The sequence below is a fragment of the Aethalodelphis obliquidens genome, unplaced genomic scaffold, assembly GCF_003676395.1.
Source record: "Aethalodelphis obliquidens isolate GAN/ISIS:26980383/991018 unplaced genomic scaffold, ASM367639v1 scaffold9, whole genome shotgun sequence".
NCBI classification, from domain to species: Eukaryota; Metazoa; Chordata; class Mammalia; order Artiodactyla; family Delphinidae; genus Aethalodelphis; species Aethalodelphis obliquidens.
In genome coordinates this window covers 47,252,010-47,267,035 of record NW_020837953.1, presented here as the reverse complement: position 1 = coordinate 47,267,035, position 15,026 = coordinate 47,252,010, and the positions used below count along the sequence as shown (strand labels likewise).

Genomic DNA, 15,026 nt, shown 5'->3' with positions numbered 1-15,026 from the left:
TGCCATGGAGACAGCCTTCTAGTGTCAACAACTGGGGGACATCCAAACAGGCTCGTTCACTCCTGGAGAGGCGTCTGGCGGCCCCTCTCCTGCCCGCCTCTCTCACGTGGCTCCTCTGTAGGGTGACCACAGGACCGGGTTGCCTGGGAGCGTCCAGGTGACACCATTGTCCAGACAGATTATCACAGTGCCCGTTTCCGTCTCCAAGGGGACCTGTCTGGACAGCAGTTAAACAGTCACCTCTGTGTAGGTCTTTACAGAGAGTTGAGTCCCCGGGTGGGAGCACGGGATGAGTGCAGGCTGCTGGGGGCCAAGAGAAAGGCCCCCCAAAAGCCTCTGTCGGGAGGTGGGGGGATTTTCTTTGTCACCAACATGCCACTTGTCACCTGCTCGACACAGCACCAAGAAACCTCTTCCTGTGTAAAGAAAGCCAAATGTCTATCCCGGCAGGGGCCACCTGTGCTGTTACCGTGGTGACCCAAGCGCCAGCCGATGTGCCTATATCCTTCCAGAAGTTACAGCCCCACAGAGACTAGGAGGGCAGGCAGCTTGCTCTCACCAGCTCCCGGGGCTGCCTCAGCGTGTGGGGCCTCCCAGAGTAGGCCTTTCTGACCGTCTAATTCCTTTCCAAAGTGTTCCAGGCATGACGTTTCAGAGCAGAAAGGGTCCTCTCACTCGGGACCCTCAACCCTGTCCTGACTCAGATCTCCTGCGGACGCCACTGAATCGGAATCCGGGGTGTGGGACCCACTTGTGTCTTTGAAGTCCCTTGGGGAACAGAGATGTGTCATCAGGTGAACCCGTGGGAGGCACCCATTTTACAGATGAGGAAACGGAGGCCAAGAGGAATCAAAGATCTTCCCAAGATCACACGCATGTGAGGAAAAGAGCTGCGGCCACTGGGGCCCCTGACCCCTGGCCAGCGTGGTCCTGCTGGCCTGTCTCCCACAGGCTCTGTTTTGTTTTGCATTTTTTAACATTTTATTTATTTATTTACTTATTTATTTTGCCACGCAGCATGCGGGATCTTAGTTCCCCGACCAGGGATCAAACCCATGCCCCCTGCAGTGGAAGTGCAAAGTCTTAACCACTGGATGGCTAGGGAACTCCCCCCCCGCCCCCGCCCCGACAGGCTCCGGATGTTCTTGAATCTCAGCCCGTCCCTCCTGTACCGCTAGCCAGGCACTGAGCTCAGAGGTTCTCCCTGCCCTTCAGGAGAATTCTATCACTGCCTGGGGCAGCCACCTCGGGAAGCATTTGAGGCTTCCGAGGACAACCAAGAAGACCGCCTCTGGGCCCCCCACACACATCCCAGCCCCATCTGTGACTCGGTGTCCCCTACGCACCCCATCCGACCTCCAATGACTAGAAATCCAGGCAAGGAGCCAAACACTGCTCCCACGATCCCCACGTTCTCTGGGAAGAGTCTTGCTTCGGGCTTCCTGTCTTTCATAGAAATTTCCCATAACTTCCCCCGGTAGGCTTCAGTGAACGAGACCGGGGACCCCTCCGGGAACCCCAGCGGCCCAGGTTCAGATGCTGAGATGTTCTCCCACGGGCCTCCCTCTCTCGCTTCTTCTCCTCCAAGAGCAGGTGCACAGCAGGCCCTGCCTCTCACTTCCTGCCCTACCCTCGGGAGGCCCAAGGCAAGCTTCCTCTGCTCGGGTCTGGGTGGCCGCACATTCCAGCCTGGCTGCCCACCTGGCCCTTCAGAGGCAGCCGGCACCCTCCGTAGTCAGGGCAGGAGACAGCTGGGTGGGCGGCGGGCTGGGGGACAGAACCTGGCCTAGCCCCAGGGGGTCTGGGTTTCCTGCACACTCACCAGCCCCCAGGAAAGCACGGCATCCCTCTCTCTAGGAAGTGAAGTGAGTAGAAAGAATCTCGGCCTTCTGATGGGAGTAGCCCTCCCTCCCCGGCCCGTGATTAACCGTCCGGCCATTCCTCGGTCCAGGAGGGATGCAGCCTGGGAAGACCCATCCGAGGCAGTTGGCTCAGTGGAAACGGCAACCCCTCCCCACCCCCACTTATCTGCTGAGTGACCTTGGGCAGGTTCCACAACTTTCCTGAGTCTTGGTTGTCACATTAATGAAACGGGACAATAATTCAGCCTCAAAGGATCATTGAGAGATGAGAGATGTAATCTCTAGACCAATGGGTCTCAAATTTGAGCCAGCGTCGATTCCCCTGGAGGGTAGGACACAGATCTGGGCCTCCTCCCCAGAGTTTCTGATTCATCACAGGGCGGCATGGGGCCTGGCAATGTGCATTTCTAACATATTTCCAGGTGATTTCACGGCAGCTGGGACCACCCTTGGAGAACCACTGCCCAGTGCCCTGTCCACAGTAGATACTCAGTCAAGGGTAGATATTATCGTGATTTATTTCTTTTTATAATGGAGTCAACATATAAAGAACGTAGCACAATGCCTAGCAGGTAGTGTCGGTTCAGTAAATATTATTTTTGTTATTATTATTGAGATATGAGCTCTGCTTACAGTTCATTGGGGGAATTAATGAATGGATGAAACAAAACGGGAGCAGTGCTGGAGAGGGGTTGAGTGACTGAGAAACCACCCATTCGTTTATTCACTCCACCAGGCTTCGCTGAGCATCTGCTATGTGCCAGGCATGGTTCGAAGCATGGGGGCTAGAGAAGGTCCCCTCGATAACATCCTGTCCCCATGAGTCAGACTGTGGCTCCAGTGGGGAGGAGAGCTAGAGCAACCGGGAGGGCCTCCAGGGGGAGATGAGGCTTGAGCTGGCATGTGCTGGATGGAAGGGTAAGATTTAAAGGGGCAGTGAAAGTGGTGCCAAAGCTCAGCCTCTGTGCACCGGCGCCGAATAGAATCTCGGAAACAGAAAAGAACAGCTTTATTGCTTCGCCAGGCAGAGGGGGGCACGGCGGGCTCCTGCTCCGAAAAACTCCATGTCCCAACACGGGAGGATTTGACGAGGAGTTTTATAGCAATAGTTCAAGCGTGGGGTTGCTGATAAGATTAGAGTGTGTGCAGGGGCTGCACCCCTCCAATCTGGTCTCAGGTGGTCTCTTGATGAGCTTCTCTGGTTCCTCTAATCTCGCCTCAGGTGGTTGTTTGGCTGTTCCTCCCTTGTTTAGCAACTGTTCAGATCTGCCCTTTGGAACCCAGGGAAGGCCATGGAGTCTGGAGTCTGCTCCCTACAAACGAGAAATGGGGGACAGAAAGGTTTCTGTGCCCAGGAGCCCCACAGGGTCCTGCTCGGTTTCAAAAGGAGGCACTCTGGAAAGATCTCAGTGCCCCTCAAACATACACACCCAACGTGTGCTGCACAAGGGCAGGGTGGGTCTCTCCCAGGGGCATGTAGGGCTCAGGCCTGAACCCTGATGCCAGCTGGGGCTCCCATAACAGAACACCACAGATGGGGCAGCTTAAGCCGTAGGCATTTACTTCTCACAGTTCTGGAGGCTGGAAGTTCAAGATCAAGGTGTGGGCAGGGGTGGTTTCTGTTGAGGCCTCTCCCCTTGGCTTGCAGACGGCCACCTTCTCGCTGTGTCCTCACATGACCTTTCCTCTGTGCGCTCGCCCCTGGTGTCTCTTCCTCTTCTTATCAGGACACTAGTTCTGTTGGATAAGGACCCACCCTTAGGACCTCATTTAACCTTAATTATCTTCCAAAAGGCCCTATCTCCAAATATACTCAAATTGGAGGTTAGGGTTTCAACCTAAGAATTTTGGGGGGGTACACAATTCTGTCCATAACAGAGTGACAGGGCAGCTCAACCTGGGGTCTAGTTAAGCCTACCTGGCCAAAGCTCTCCACCTACAACCCCCCACAAGTCTGGGATGGAGCAGGCATGAGCCAAGTGGCCCTTAGCTGGCAGCTGGCCCCAGGCAGGGGTGGGGGTGGAGGATTCACCCCCATACCTTCCCCAGCCCCTTCCTCCAGATCTCTGTTACACTCTTCCCAGTGGCTGGCTGCCTCTTGGGTGAATTGCTCATCAGAAGATGCTCTCCCAAGCGTGGCCCCATGCTGTTGTCACTGATTTCCGTTTGATTATTCAGACTAGTGTTAGCCCGGCTGCCCAGCTCTGGTAGGTCGTCAGGGTGAGTGTCGTGCTCAGGCCACGTCAGCACCGTCGGCTTGCAGACCAGTCCTCCCACGGGGCCTGCTGCACTCCGCCTGGGAGAGCCAGTGTCGGGCCCAGGTGCGGGGTCCCTGGGCAGCAGCAGAACTATGGGCGGAGCCGCAGAAGTACCCTGCAGCATCCCACTTTCCTCTGGCCAGTGTGGCCCTCTGGCCACTCCTGTCCTGTGCAGGCCTGTGAGGAGTCACCCACGCCCGCCTTCTCCCTCTCTGGTACCTTCCTTGCCCCGGCCTTCCTGGGCACACAAGGCAGGTCCCCCTCCATCACCTGAGCAGCCCGGGAGCACCGTCCAGACCTCCTGCATGGGGAGACTTAGAGGCTCCCCCGCCAGGGATTCGGAGGGAAACACTCAGGCCACCCCCACCCCCAGGCGGCCGACTGTGGCCTGGGAATGAGGAGCCCTCCCCCGAGACTCAGAGAGCAGAGGGGATGATGTGGCCCAGAGCCACAAAGAGGTGATTTGGGCGGGGGGGGGCGGGGGGCTATTCCCTTTTCTCCTTCTGTGCCCTCCGCCCCAGTTCATGACCTTACCTTTCACCAACTGTACCTTCAATGGGTTTCCCTTTAGCTGCTTTTACGAAGGAGGAGAGGCAGTGGAGGGGGAGGGGGCCAGCGTGCATGTGTATCAACCTTCCTTCCATAAAGCACGCTTTTCCCAATAGAAATCTCCTTTCCCATTGATTCATTACGTGTCGGGAAGCGGAGCGTGACATGTTAAAAGCCGTCTTGATAGGATTTGATATTCGGTACTAACAGCTCACCACCTCCGAGGAGGGGGCTCCTCTCCCCTCCCCCACCAGAGGGGGAGGGAGGCAATTTGCATATTGGATGCGCTAAGACAGTAGGTAATTTGCATTAAGTATCCAGAAATTCTCTGCTTGCAATCTGTCACCCTTCACTGGGTTTTCATTTTATAACCTTCACAACATGAGGAGACGAACAAGAAGCAGGAAGAACGCAGGAGCGGCGCCCGCACGGGGGCTGGAGGAGGCTGGTCTGAGCGGCAGTTGTCAGCACTGGGGGGGCCTGGTCCAAAATGCCAGAACATTCCAGCAGAGGCGACGGGCAGTCCGGGGGTTAGCGAGCCCACCCAACGCCAGCACCCCAGACCTTTGGGTGGGGTGGGGTCCTGCAGCCAGAAGCCAGAGGTGGGGCTGCCTGAGCCTAGCTCACGTCTCCAGAGATTCAAGTTCAGACTCGGGTGGGCCGGGAGAGGGTTCCCTGAGGACACCTGGTCTGGCTTTGCAAGGAGCCCTGCTCCAAGTCCTGCACATGTAGAAGCGCCCGTGATGACTCTGGAGATGCCTCTGGTCTCACACTTGCAGAATCTAAAGACTTGGCCTAAGACAGAGCCCTGTGTGTGCCATCCTGACTGCATGCGAGGCACTTGCGCAGAGCTTTCAAGAGAAGTCGGGCACCCCTCCGGAGCCCCTGGGCTGGGACAGGACATCTGTGTACAGCGGTTTGGGTCCTGCCCTCTGGCCCCCACCCTCAGCCTCTGTTTTCTCATCTATAAAATGAGGATTCTGGAAAAGGTCCTCAGCTAAGGGGGGCCCAGGTGTGAGGACACGCCCTGACCCCTAAGTCCTGCCTGGGCCAGGCCCCTTCTGCTATGATCTGTTTTCCATATTGGATTTCCAGGTAGAGGTTTATTTGCGAAAAGTGCTCCGCAGCTATGATGAGGTTTGCAAACCCCTGGCTTGGGCTGTCCCTTCCAGCTGCCTGAGCCAGCGGGAGTGCAAGCTTCCTGGGGCTGCCGGAGATTTCCCCGAGGGATCCCAAGGGGCGGTGCCATCCACCTGCAGAAAGGTGGGCTGCAAACACCCAACCCCTGGGCATGCGCATCACACAGGGCTCCAAACAGGCGCCCACGACTTCAAATCCAGGCAGCGGAGCTAGCTCGAGGCAGAAGCCACTCAGCCACCGTCCCCTCTCAATGACCCGCCAGAATTCTCCAGGAGCAGGGCTGGGGCCCCAGCGCTTTTGAAGAAATGAGCGGCAGAGCCAGGAAGACCTCCCGAGGGGCCAGAGCCTCATCAGAATGGAGTGGAGGCGAGGATCCTGGGCGAACACCTGGGCAGGTGCATGGAGAGGAGAAGAGAAGCGGCAGCCTCAGGGGGTTCCCAGCAGATCACGACCCTCACACCGGGGTTTTCTTTGAAAAACCACTGAAGTTCTACATGAAAGCGCAGGAGCACACAAGGAGCTGAGGCATGAGACGGACGGCGCCGTGGAGCTCTCCCTGCAGCGTTCCAAGGCTGAGCCGCCTGTGGAGGTCACAGCAAGAAGCTGCCTTCCCCAGGCCTGTTCCCAAAGCATCGGCCAAGCTGCCAGGGCAAGGCCGGCATCGCGTGCTGTGTGTCGTCGTCGTTGCCATCATCAACATTAACGGTTATGACAACAGCTACTCTTGGCGGGGTCCACACGGAGTGCCAGGCAGGAGATTGGGTTTCCTCCGGGCCACCCTGTGAGGCGGATACTCTTGTATTCCCATTTTGCAGGTGAGGAAACTGAGGCTCAGAGAGGTTTAGTGACTTGGCCAAATTCACACAGCAAGTACAGAACAAAACCTGGACTCCAATCCACATCTGAGTCCAACCCAACTCCTACGCGCTGTGCAGACTCTCCCTGTGTGTCTCCTTGTGCCCCTCAGAGAGCAAAGGCAGGCTCTGCGAGCTGTGACAGTTCTTCCCATGGAGTCCACGTGAGATCAGGAGAAAGCAGATTGTTCTTGTGCTGGCAAAGACCCTGGCCTCTCTCTAACCTGATCCTGTGCCCTGATGCCCTGCTCCCCCTCTCAGAACACCAGCTCCCACCATCCACCCCCTTCATAGGGACCTGGGTCACTCCTGAAGCCCCAGGCACCAGCTCCAGCCCCGGGGCTGTGGATTCACTGCCGCTGGACCCGGCCCCCCAGAGCCACCAGAGAGGCCCCCCAGGCTCAGCCCCCCGCCTCTCAGCCAGGTCTTCTCCAGCTGAGAGAATACAGCGGGCATGAAACTCAGTCAGTCCACACACCCAGGCAGGCAGGTGGGGAGCCCGCCCTCAGTCATGCTGGGTCCCCCACTCTGACACCAGGGACAGCAGGGCTCCAGGGTTGAGGAGGGTGGAGCCAGGACCCCAGGGCGGCCGTCCGGGTGGCGGGCCATCGGGGGGCACCCGCTGTGCCCAATCTGCCATCCCTCGAGGCCGGGAAGTCTGATGAGAGCAGGAGTCTGAAGCGCTCCCCCTCCGCCACCCGCCGGGATGGGAGCCATTCTCCCCAGCCTCCACCACGTCTCCACATCTCCACGACCTGCGGTCTGGGAAGGTCCCTCAGCCTCTGGCACCTCTCCTTCCCCATCCTCGCTCTCTGTCCCCTCCACTCCAGGACCCCTGGAAGAGCCACCCGATGTACTTGGTCTTTGCGGAAAAAAAAAAAAAAAAAGCAACTCCCTGGGCCGTCTACTGCCCCCCCCCACGCCATGCGCCACAGGAAAGGAGGACGGGAGGCAGAGGGGGCGCACAGAGGTCCAGGGGGCGGAGTCTGGTGGGGCAGCCTGGCCCTCCCTTCTCTACCCTCCTCTCTCTGCCACTTCTTACGGCCATCCCTTCATGGTGCCTGGAGCCAGCGTCCCAGCAGAGAGGGGGCCGCGCTCAGGGTGGGCCCAGGTCCCGGCCCTCGCAGGATTCCCCCCGCAGCCGTGACCTCTGACCGCCCCGCCTCTCTCCCCACAGTCCACGGCATCAAGTGGACCTGCAGCAACGGGAACAGCAGCTCGGGCTTCTCGGTGGAGCAGCTGGTACAGCAGATCCTTGACAGCCACCAGACCAAGCCACAGCCACGGACCCACAACTGCCTCTGCACTGGCAGCCTGGGTGAGCGGGGTCGCCCCCAGCGGGCACGTGGGCAGAGGGGGCGCTGCCAGGCAGTGGGTGTGATGACCACAAGGGGAGAGGGGTCAGCCAGGAGCCAGGCCACAGCACAGCACCCAGGGCAACTCTCCCTCGTCCTGCCCAGCGGGGCTGGCGCGGCTGGAGGGCAGCCCACTTTGGGCAGGAGAGAGCAGTTTCCGGAGAGGCGCGCCCTCTAGGAACGTGGGCAGCAGAGTCAGGAGTGCACAGGGTTGGGTCTCTGTCCACATCCACCCGTGGCAGGTGCCCTCCGGGCCCTGGGATCTCGGGCAGCAGCAGCAGAAGCCCGGGTCCCCGGGCCGACACAGGCTTTTCTGGGAGATCAGCCCTGAGTCAGTGCGACCGCTCAAGCTAAACCTCCTGCTTCCACCTCTGTCTCCTCCAAGAATGTAGAGCGGCCCCCATCCTCTGTCCTGATGTGTCTGTGTTTCCCATGATGGTATTTGCTCTTGGAAATGTGGTCCTTCACTCCCTAGCGGCCTTAATTAGCTATTGCCATTAGAGGGTCACGTCACTTCTCCGCGAAGTCTTCACATACTTAGGGATCTTGGTGAGTCTGTAACTGGATCAGGGGAGAATTCACCCTTTTATCAAAAGCAGAGTCACCCTTATCAGGTGGAATGACAATCACACAGGAGTGGAGGCCAGGGGGCAGAGCCCCGAGTGCAAGTTGCTCCGAAACGCTCAGAGCCTGAGGTTCTTTCTTCTCTGCCACTGAACTGGGGTTTAGGGCTGGGTCCTCGCTCAGGTCTTCAGAAGGATTTCATCCCACAAGGAGCCGAGGATAGGCCCGGGCTAGCTAAATGGAGTGGGGGTGGGGGGTGGCCCCAAATACCTTTCTGCCTCTGGAATAAAGTCTAGAACCCTCTTTGGTCCTGGGGCCTAAGAGCTAGTCCAGGGAGAGTACATTGCTCTCTACCCACCGCACCCCCAGCCCCCTACCATCAACCACCGGCTTTCAGTCCCAGAGGGGCTTCCTGGGACACTGTGGCCTGAACAGGCCTGAAAAGTTTCAGGGGAGGGGAGAAGGCCCCGGCCACCATCCCAGACTGAGCCATTCCAGTGAGTGAGTACGCCTCGGAAGGTGGGAAGGATTTTCCTGGAGGACGGCATTCTCCCCAGCCTCTCCTTCCCCGCCTCCTATGCACTGGGGCTCTTCAATTACTATCTGAAAGGAGCATCGGGGACAAAGCCCCCCAGTCCAGACGGTGGTTTCCTAGGGCACCTGAGAACCCGGGGTGGGGTAAGATGGCCTGAGTCCCTGAGTGTCCGTCCCACGGCAGCCCCGAGGGGCCAGGGCCAGCCTGGACTCCCAGGCTGGGCTCTGCCGGACCCCAGCGCTCAGGGACGGGGCCCACTGCAGTCCTAGCTCTGACGCTCTGCGTGTGTGTGTGTGTGCGTGTGTGTGCACGTGTGTGCGTGTGCGTGCGCGCGTGTTGCGCTTCTGATCTCCGCAGGAGCGGGCAGCAGCGTGCACCACAAGTGTAACAGTGCCAAACACCGCATCATCTCGCCGAAGGTGGAGCCGCGGACGGGGGGTTACGGGGGCCATGCGGAGGTGCAGCACAACGACGTGTCCGAGGGCAAGCACGAGCACAGCCACGGCAAGGGCTTGAGCCGCGAGAAGAGGAACGGCAAGGTGGCCAAGCCGGTACTGCTGCACCAGAACAGCACAGAGGTCTCCTCCACCAACCAGGTGGAGGTCCCCGACACCACCCAGAGCTCCCCCGTTTCCATCAGCAGCGGGCTCAACAGCGACCCGGACATGGCGGACAGCCCCGTGGTCACGGGCGTGTCCAGCATGGCGGTGGCCTCCGTGATGGGGAGCTTGTCCCAGAGCGCCACGGTGTTCATGTCCGAGGTCACCAACGAGGCCGTGTACACCATGTCCCCCACCGCAGGCCCCAACCAACACCTCCTGTCGCCCGACGCCTCTCAGGGCCTCGTCCTGGCCGTGAGTTCCGACGGCCACAAGTTCGCCTTCCCTACCACGGGCAGCTCGGAGAGCCTGTCCATGCTGCCCACCAACGTGTCCGAAGAGCTCGTCCTCTCCACCACCCTCGACGGGGGCCGGAAGATTCCAGAAACCACCATGAACTTTGACCCTGACTGTTTCCTCAATAACCCAAAGCAAGGCCAGACGTACGGGGGCGGAGGCCTGAAAGCCGAGATGGTCAGCGCCGACGTCCGGCACTCGCCACCAGTGGAGAGGGGCTTCGGTTTCACCACCGTCCTGACCAAGGAGATTAAGACCGAGGACACTTCCTTCGAGCAGCAGATGGCCAAGGAGGCCTACTCCTCCTCCGCGGCGGCCGCGGCTTCCAGCTCCCTCACCCTGAGCGCCGGCTCCAGCCTCCTGCCGTCGGGCGGTGGCCTGAGCCCCAGCACCACCCTGGAGCAGATGGACTTCAGTGCAATAGACTCCAACAAGGACTACACGTCCAGCTTCAGCCAGACGGGCCCCCACGTCCACCAGACCCCTTCCCCGAGCTTCTTCCTGCAGGACGCCAGCAAGCCCCTCCCCATTGAGCAGAACGCCCACAGCAGCCTGGGTGACTCTGGGGGCACTTTTGTCATGCCCACGGTGAAAACAGAGGCATCGTCACAGACCAGCTCCTGCAGCGGCCACGTGGAGACACGGATTGAGTCCACGTCTTCCCTCCACCTCATGCAGTTTCAGGCCAATTTCCAGGCCATGGCGGCGGAAGGGGAGGTCACCATGGAGACCTCGCAGGTGGCCGAAGGGGGCGAGGGCCTGATCAAGTCCGGGGAGCTGCAGGCCTGCAGCTCCGAGCACTACCTGCAACCCGAGCCCACCGGGGTGATCCGCAGCGCCGGCGGCGTCCCCCTCCTCCCGGGCAACGTGGTGCAGGGACTCTACCCCGTGGCCCAGCCCGGCCTGGGCAACGCCTCCAACATGGAGCTCAGCCTGGACCACTTCGACATCTCCTTCGGCAACCAGTTCTCCGACCTGATCAACGACTTCATCTCCGTGGAGGGGGGCGGCAGCGCCATCTACGGGCACCAGCTGGTGTCGGGGGATGGCGCGGCGCTCTCGCAGTCAGAGGACGGGGCCCGTGCCCCCTTCACCCAGGCAGAGATGTGCCTCCCCTGCTGCAGCCCCCAGCAGGGCAGCCTGCAGCTGAGCAGCGCCGAGGGCGGGGCCAGCACCATGGCCTACATGCACGTTGCCGAGGTAGTCTCGGCCGCCTCGGCCCCGGGCACCCTGGGGATGCTGCAGCAGAGCGGACGGGTGTTCATGGTGACCGACTACTCCCCAGAGTGGTCTTACCCGGAGGTAAGCTGTCACTGCCGTAGCCTCCCGCACCAGCCTCACCTGCCCACCGCCAGCACCCAGCAAGGGATGCTCGTTTGCGTGTGGCTGCCCTTCCCTCGAAGCTCTGGACCGTGCAGTTGTCCCCTCCCTCTGTCCCCATGGTGCCCGAAATACCCCCGCTCTCTCTGGTGTTCTCAGTCCTCACAGGAGCAAGTAGCTTTAAAATCAGGGGTCTCCTGGGAGGCCAGGTGGCCCTCCCAACTCTGCCAGAGCAATGTTTGCTGTCACCGCTGTCACCTGGCCGATGTCTTAAGATTCCACCTATGTTTTGCTTTGCCTTTTTTTTTTTTTAAAAAAGCATCCTAGGGCTGCTGGAAAAAATTTTGGAAATCACCACTATAGACCATCTGTATCCATTGCTTTGGATTTGTTTCACAGAACAAAGCAAAAACAAATTCCCATCAAATTGAGAGGGAGGGTACAGCTTCCAAAGAGTCATCTGTGAGATTTTGGTGGTATATCCAGCCTCCGCAAAATCAAAGACATCCCCCCACCCCACAGTCTGTCTCACTTCCGGGGGGGCTGAGATCTGACGTTGAGAATCACTGCTCCAAAGCCCGGGACCGCAGGACGACCCAGGTCTTGCCACGGTGGCCCAGGTGCTTAAGGAAGGAACCTTTGCTTTTCCTCTGAAGTAGAATGGCGTAGGAAGGGGACAGAGTGGCCCAAGTGTTCCCTAACCTCCTGCTGCCCAATAGGACACGATCCCTGACCCCTCCCAGTGCGCCTGCCAGGTGTTTGGAGAGCAGCATATGGGGGCCCCGATCAGCACTTTCTCCCCTGGGAGGTGGCTGCCCACGGCTCCCGTGGCTCCACTGCCACCTTCCCTAGACATTAGCGCAGGGGCTGCTGCCCAAGACACCAAGGGAAGGGTGCTCCTGAGAGACCCTGAAGCTCATGGGGTACCTCAAGGCAGCGATGCAAACCACGCAGAAGGTCTTCTGACATGGGCAGAGCAGGAATGCCGGCTAAAACCGTGCACGTTCCAGCCCCAGGTGCTGGCAGGGGCTCCCAGGACGATGCCCGAGCTGGGACAGGGTTAACGGGGTTCCCTGAGAAGCGCAGCATGTCTGAGAGCCCGTGTCGGCTTCCCAGTCTCCCCCGGGCCCTGGTGAAGGGGACACTGAGGCCCAGGGGGGAGGGCATGTCTCAGGGGGCACCCCTGGGTGTCAGTGCTGCCTCTGCTGTGATTTTCCCTCCCTGTGACTCAGTTTGCTCACCTATCAAGTGGGGGTGACAATAGTACTTGCTTCTTGGTAAAGTCTTTGGCCCGTAGTAAGTAATCAATAGTTTATTGTTATGTTATTGGTTATTACTCTGTGGCCATCACAACTCACGGCCCACTGTGCTCCTTTACGTGTCCTCCTGCCTCGGCCGTGGCGAAGAGACTGCTCACTGTGTATGAACGCCCCCAGCTCTCAGATGCCACATCAGCCCAGGTAGTGGCCCCCCTTGGGACAGGAGCATCCCAGAGATACAGCAGGTGTAAGAGCTGCTCTGCCCGTGCACTGTGTCCTCGGGCAGCAGGCTCATCACAGCTCAGGTGTCCAGAGGTGACTGCCCTACGTGGTGAGGGGCACGGGGCTGGGGCTGGACAGTGTGGATTCAAATCCTGCCCCCCACTTTACTAGCCGGTGGTGACTTTGGGCGAAGGTCGCTGCCTTTCCTGTCTCTAAGACTGGGGCAACACGAGCGCTTTCCTCACTGGGTTGTCAGGACTGAGCGAAGAGCTCCAGCAGCCCTGCCTCTTCCACCCACCTCCAGGGACTCCCCCTACCACCACGGACCCCCAAGACTCCAGAAGACTGACTCAGTTTCCTCTTGGTGTGGCTCGCTGTGACCCCATCCCCTGGGGTGAAAGGTCAGCTCAGCCCAGCAGCTGGCTCCCCACGGGGATTAAGAAAGCAATTCCCAGGGGCTGGGAGGGAGGCCTGGGACTGGGGTTCGAGGAGGTCAGAGCTGGGAGTCGGGGCCCTGCCTCTCGGGCCTGCCTCCTGGGCCTCAGTGTCCTGATCTGCACGTGGCTGAGCTGGGGTGGCCTCAAGGCCCTCCAAGTCCTCCGACCTTGGAGATCTGGTCCTTCCTCAGGGTGCTCTGAGGCACCCCGGTGCCCGTGTCCTTTGGCAGGAGGAGCTTTTCATCCCGGGACTCAACCTGTGAGCTGAGTGCACATCCCTGGGCAGGTCCAGGCCCTCCTTTCAGCCGCCGGGACCTGCGGGCACTGGTCAGGGGCTCTTGGCAGGCCTGGCGCTCTCCGTCCTGTATCGGAGCGCCGGCCTGCAGATCCCTAAACTGTACCTCGGAGAAAGTCAGTTCAGCAGCTCGCCACGCGAGGGCGGCATGGGAACGAGAAAGGAAAGATGGCCCGGGCGCCTCGCAGAGGGAGCGGCAGCCCCGCTTTTCCAGAAGCTCTGGATGCTTCCAGCTACCCAGAAACAAAAGCAGCTCAAATTCAATTCGATTTGGGAAATGCGCAAATGCCACCAGCTGGGCCCTTTGGAGCCCAACGTGGCTGCTCGGAGAGGCCTCTGTTGAGGCCCCAGCGGCTCTGCCGGCCGCTCCCTCCCCGCCATCCTCCCCCACCCAGTCCAGCAGCAGGGGCCGACCCTCCTGGGTTCTCCAGCCGGAGATAGCATCTTGTCCCCCGTCCTTCCTCTCTCCTCATAGCACCGCCCCCACCGGCTGGCATGGTACCCTTCGCCCTCTCCCCTTCTCTACTGGGAAGAAGCCTGCCTGCCACCTGTGTCAGAAGCCCAGATCTAGCCAGTCGCTTGGCACCCTCACCCAGCTCTAAACTTCGAGGGTGCCCAGGCACTCACTTCGCAGGGATGCTAAGGCCAGGGCCGTCTTGCTGTCTCTTCTTGAGCATCCCTCCCCCACCACAGGCTGCTCCCGCTTCCCCTCTGCTCTGTCTGCCTCTTCACCTGCACACACACACACACACACACACACACACACACACACACACACACACCTATGCTGGAGGTGCCCCTGGGCCCCCAGGATCCACCCTAGGGGCATCAGAAATCCAGGTCCTTTACTCAGGGCTCCCAGGGCACAGAGACCTCAGATAGCATGTGTTGCTGCCTCTCCTCCCCCAAATGCTTCTGCGTCATCTCCCTCCACGGACACTCCTGCCGCACCAGGCACAGGAGGCTGCAATTAGAGCTGTCAGGTGCCCGCATCACAGCGATTCAGCACAGCCAGGCCGATGTTGCCATGGAAACCGTCTCCTGAACGGATGGCTGCTGAGCCCCTCCCGCAGCAGTTTCCATGGAGAAGGTCCTGATGTTCTCCAGTAATTTCTGCAGTCCTTTGTTCTTCACAGCAGCCCTGGCTTCATGCTAGCAGCTATTGATTGGGGTTACTGGGGTTTTTTTCCTTCTTTCTTTCTTTTTTTCTCACAGAGTAACTGTCTGTGGGCTTTTGAAGACACTGCTCTTCCATTGCCCAGGATCCAGGGTGGATCGTGCCCTGAGCTGGCCTCTGGTGCCCCCAGGCATCCCGAAGTCAGGTTCTACCTGTGCCATATGGTACATCTCCCAGCCAGGAGCCCACTCCCAGCCCGTGGGCCCAAGGATGCTGGCTCCAGCCCCGCCACTCCGACAGAACTCCAAATCTCTCTGTGGAGCCATATATCAGAACCAAAGAATGTCAAGGCCAGAGGGTCCC

At 59.6% G+C, this 15,026-nt stretch overlaps 1 protein-coding gene across 6 annotated transcripts in view; it reads left to right on the top strand.

Annotated features, from left to right (window-relative positions):
* The window catches only part of CAMTA1 (calmodulin binding transcription activator 1), an 894,875-nt gene that overhangs the window by 793,083 nt on the left and 86,766 nt on the right, over positions 1 to 15,026 (top strand). For all 6 annotated transcript variants that reach the window (XM_027110324.1, XM_027110321.1, XM_027110323.1 and 3 more), the window contains 2 exons: positions 7,841 to 7,981; positions 9,475 to 11,315. In XM_027110324.1, coding sequence (XP_026966125.1) covers positions 7,841 to 7,981; positions 9,475 to 11,315 — 1,982 coding nt within the window. The remainder of the gene's footprint in view (positions 1 to 7,840; positions 7,982 to 9,474; positions 11,316 to 15,026) is intronic.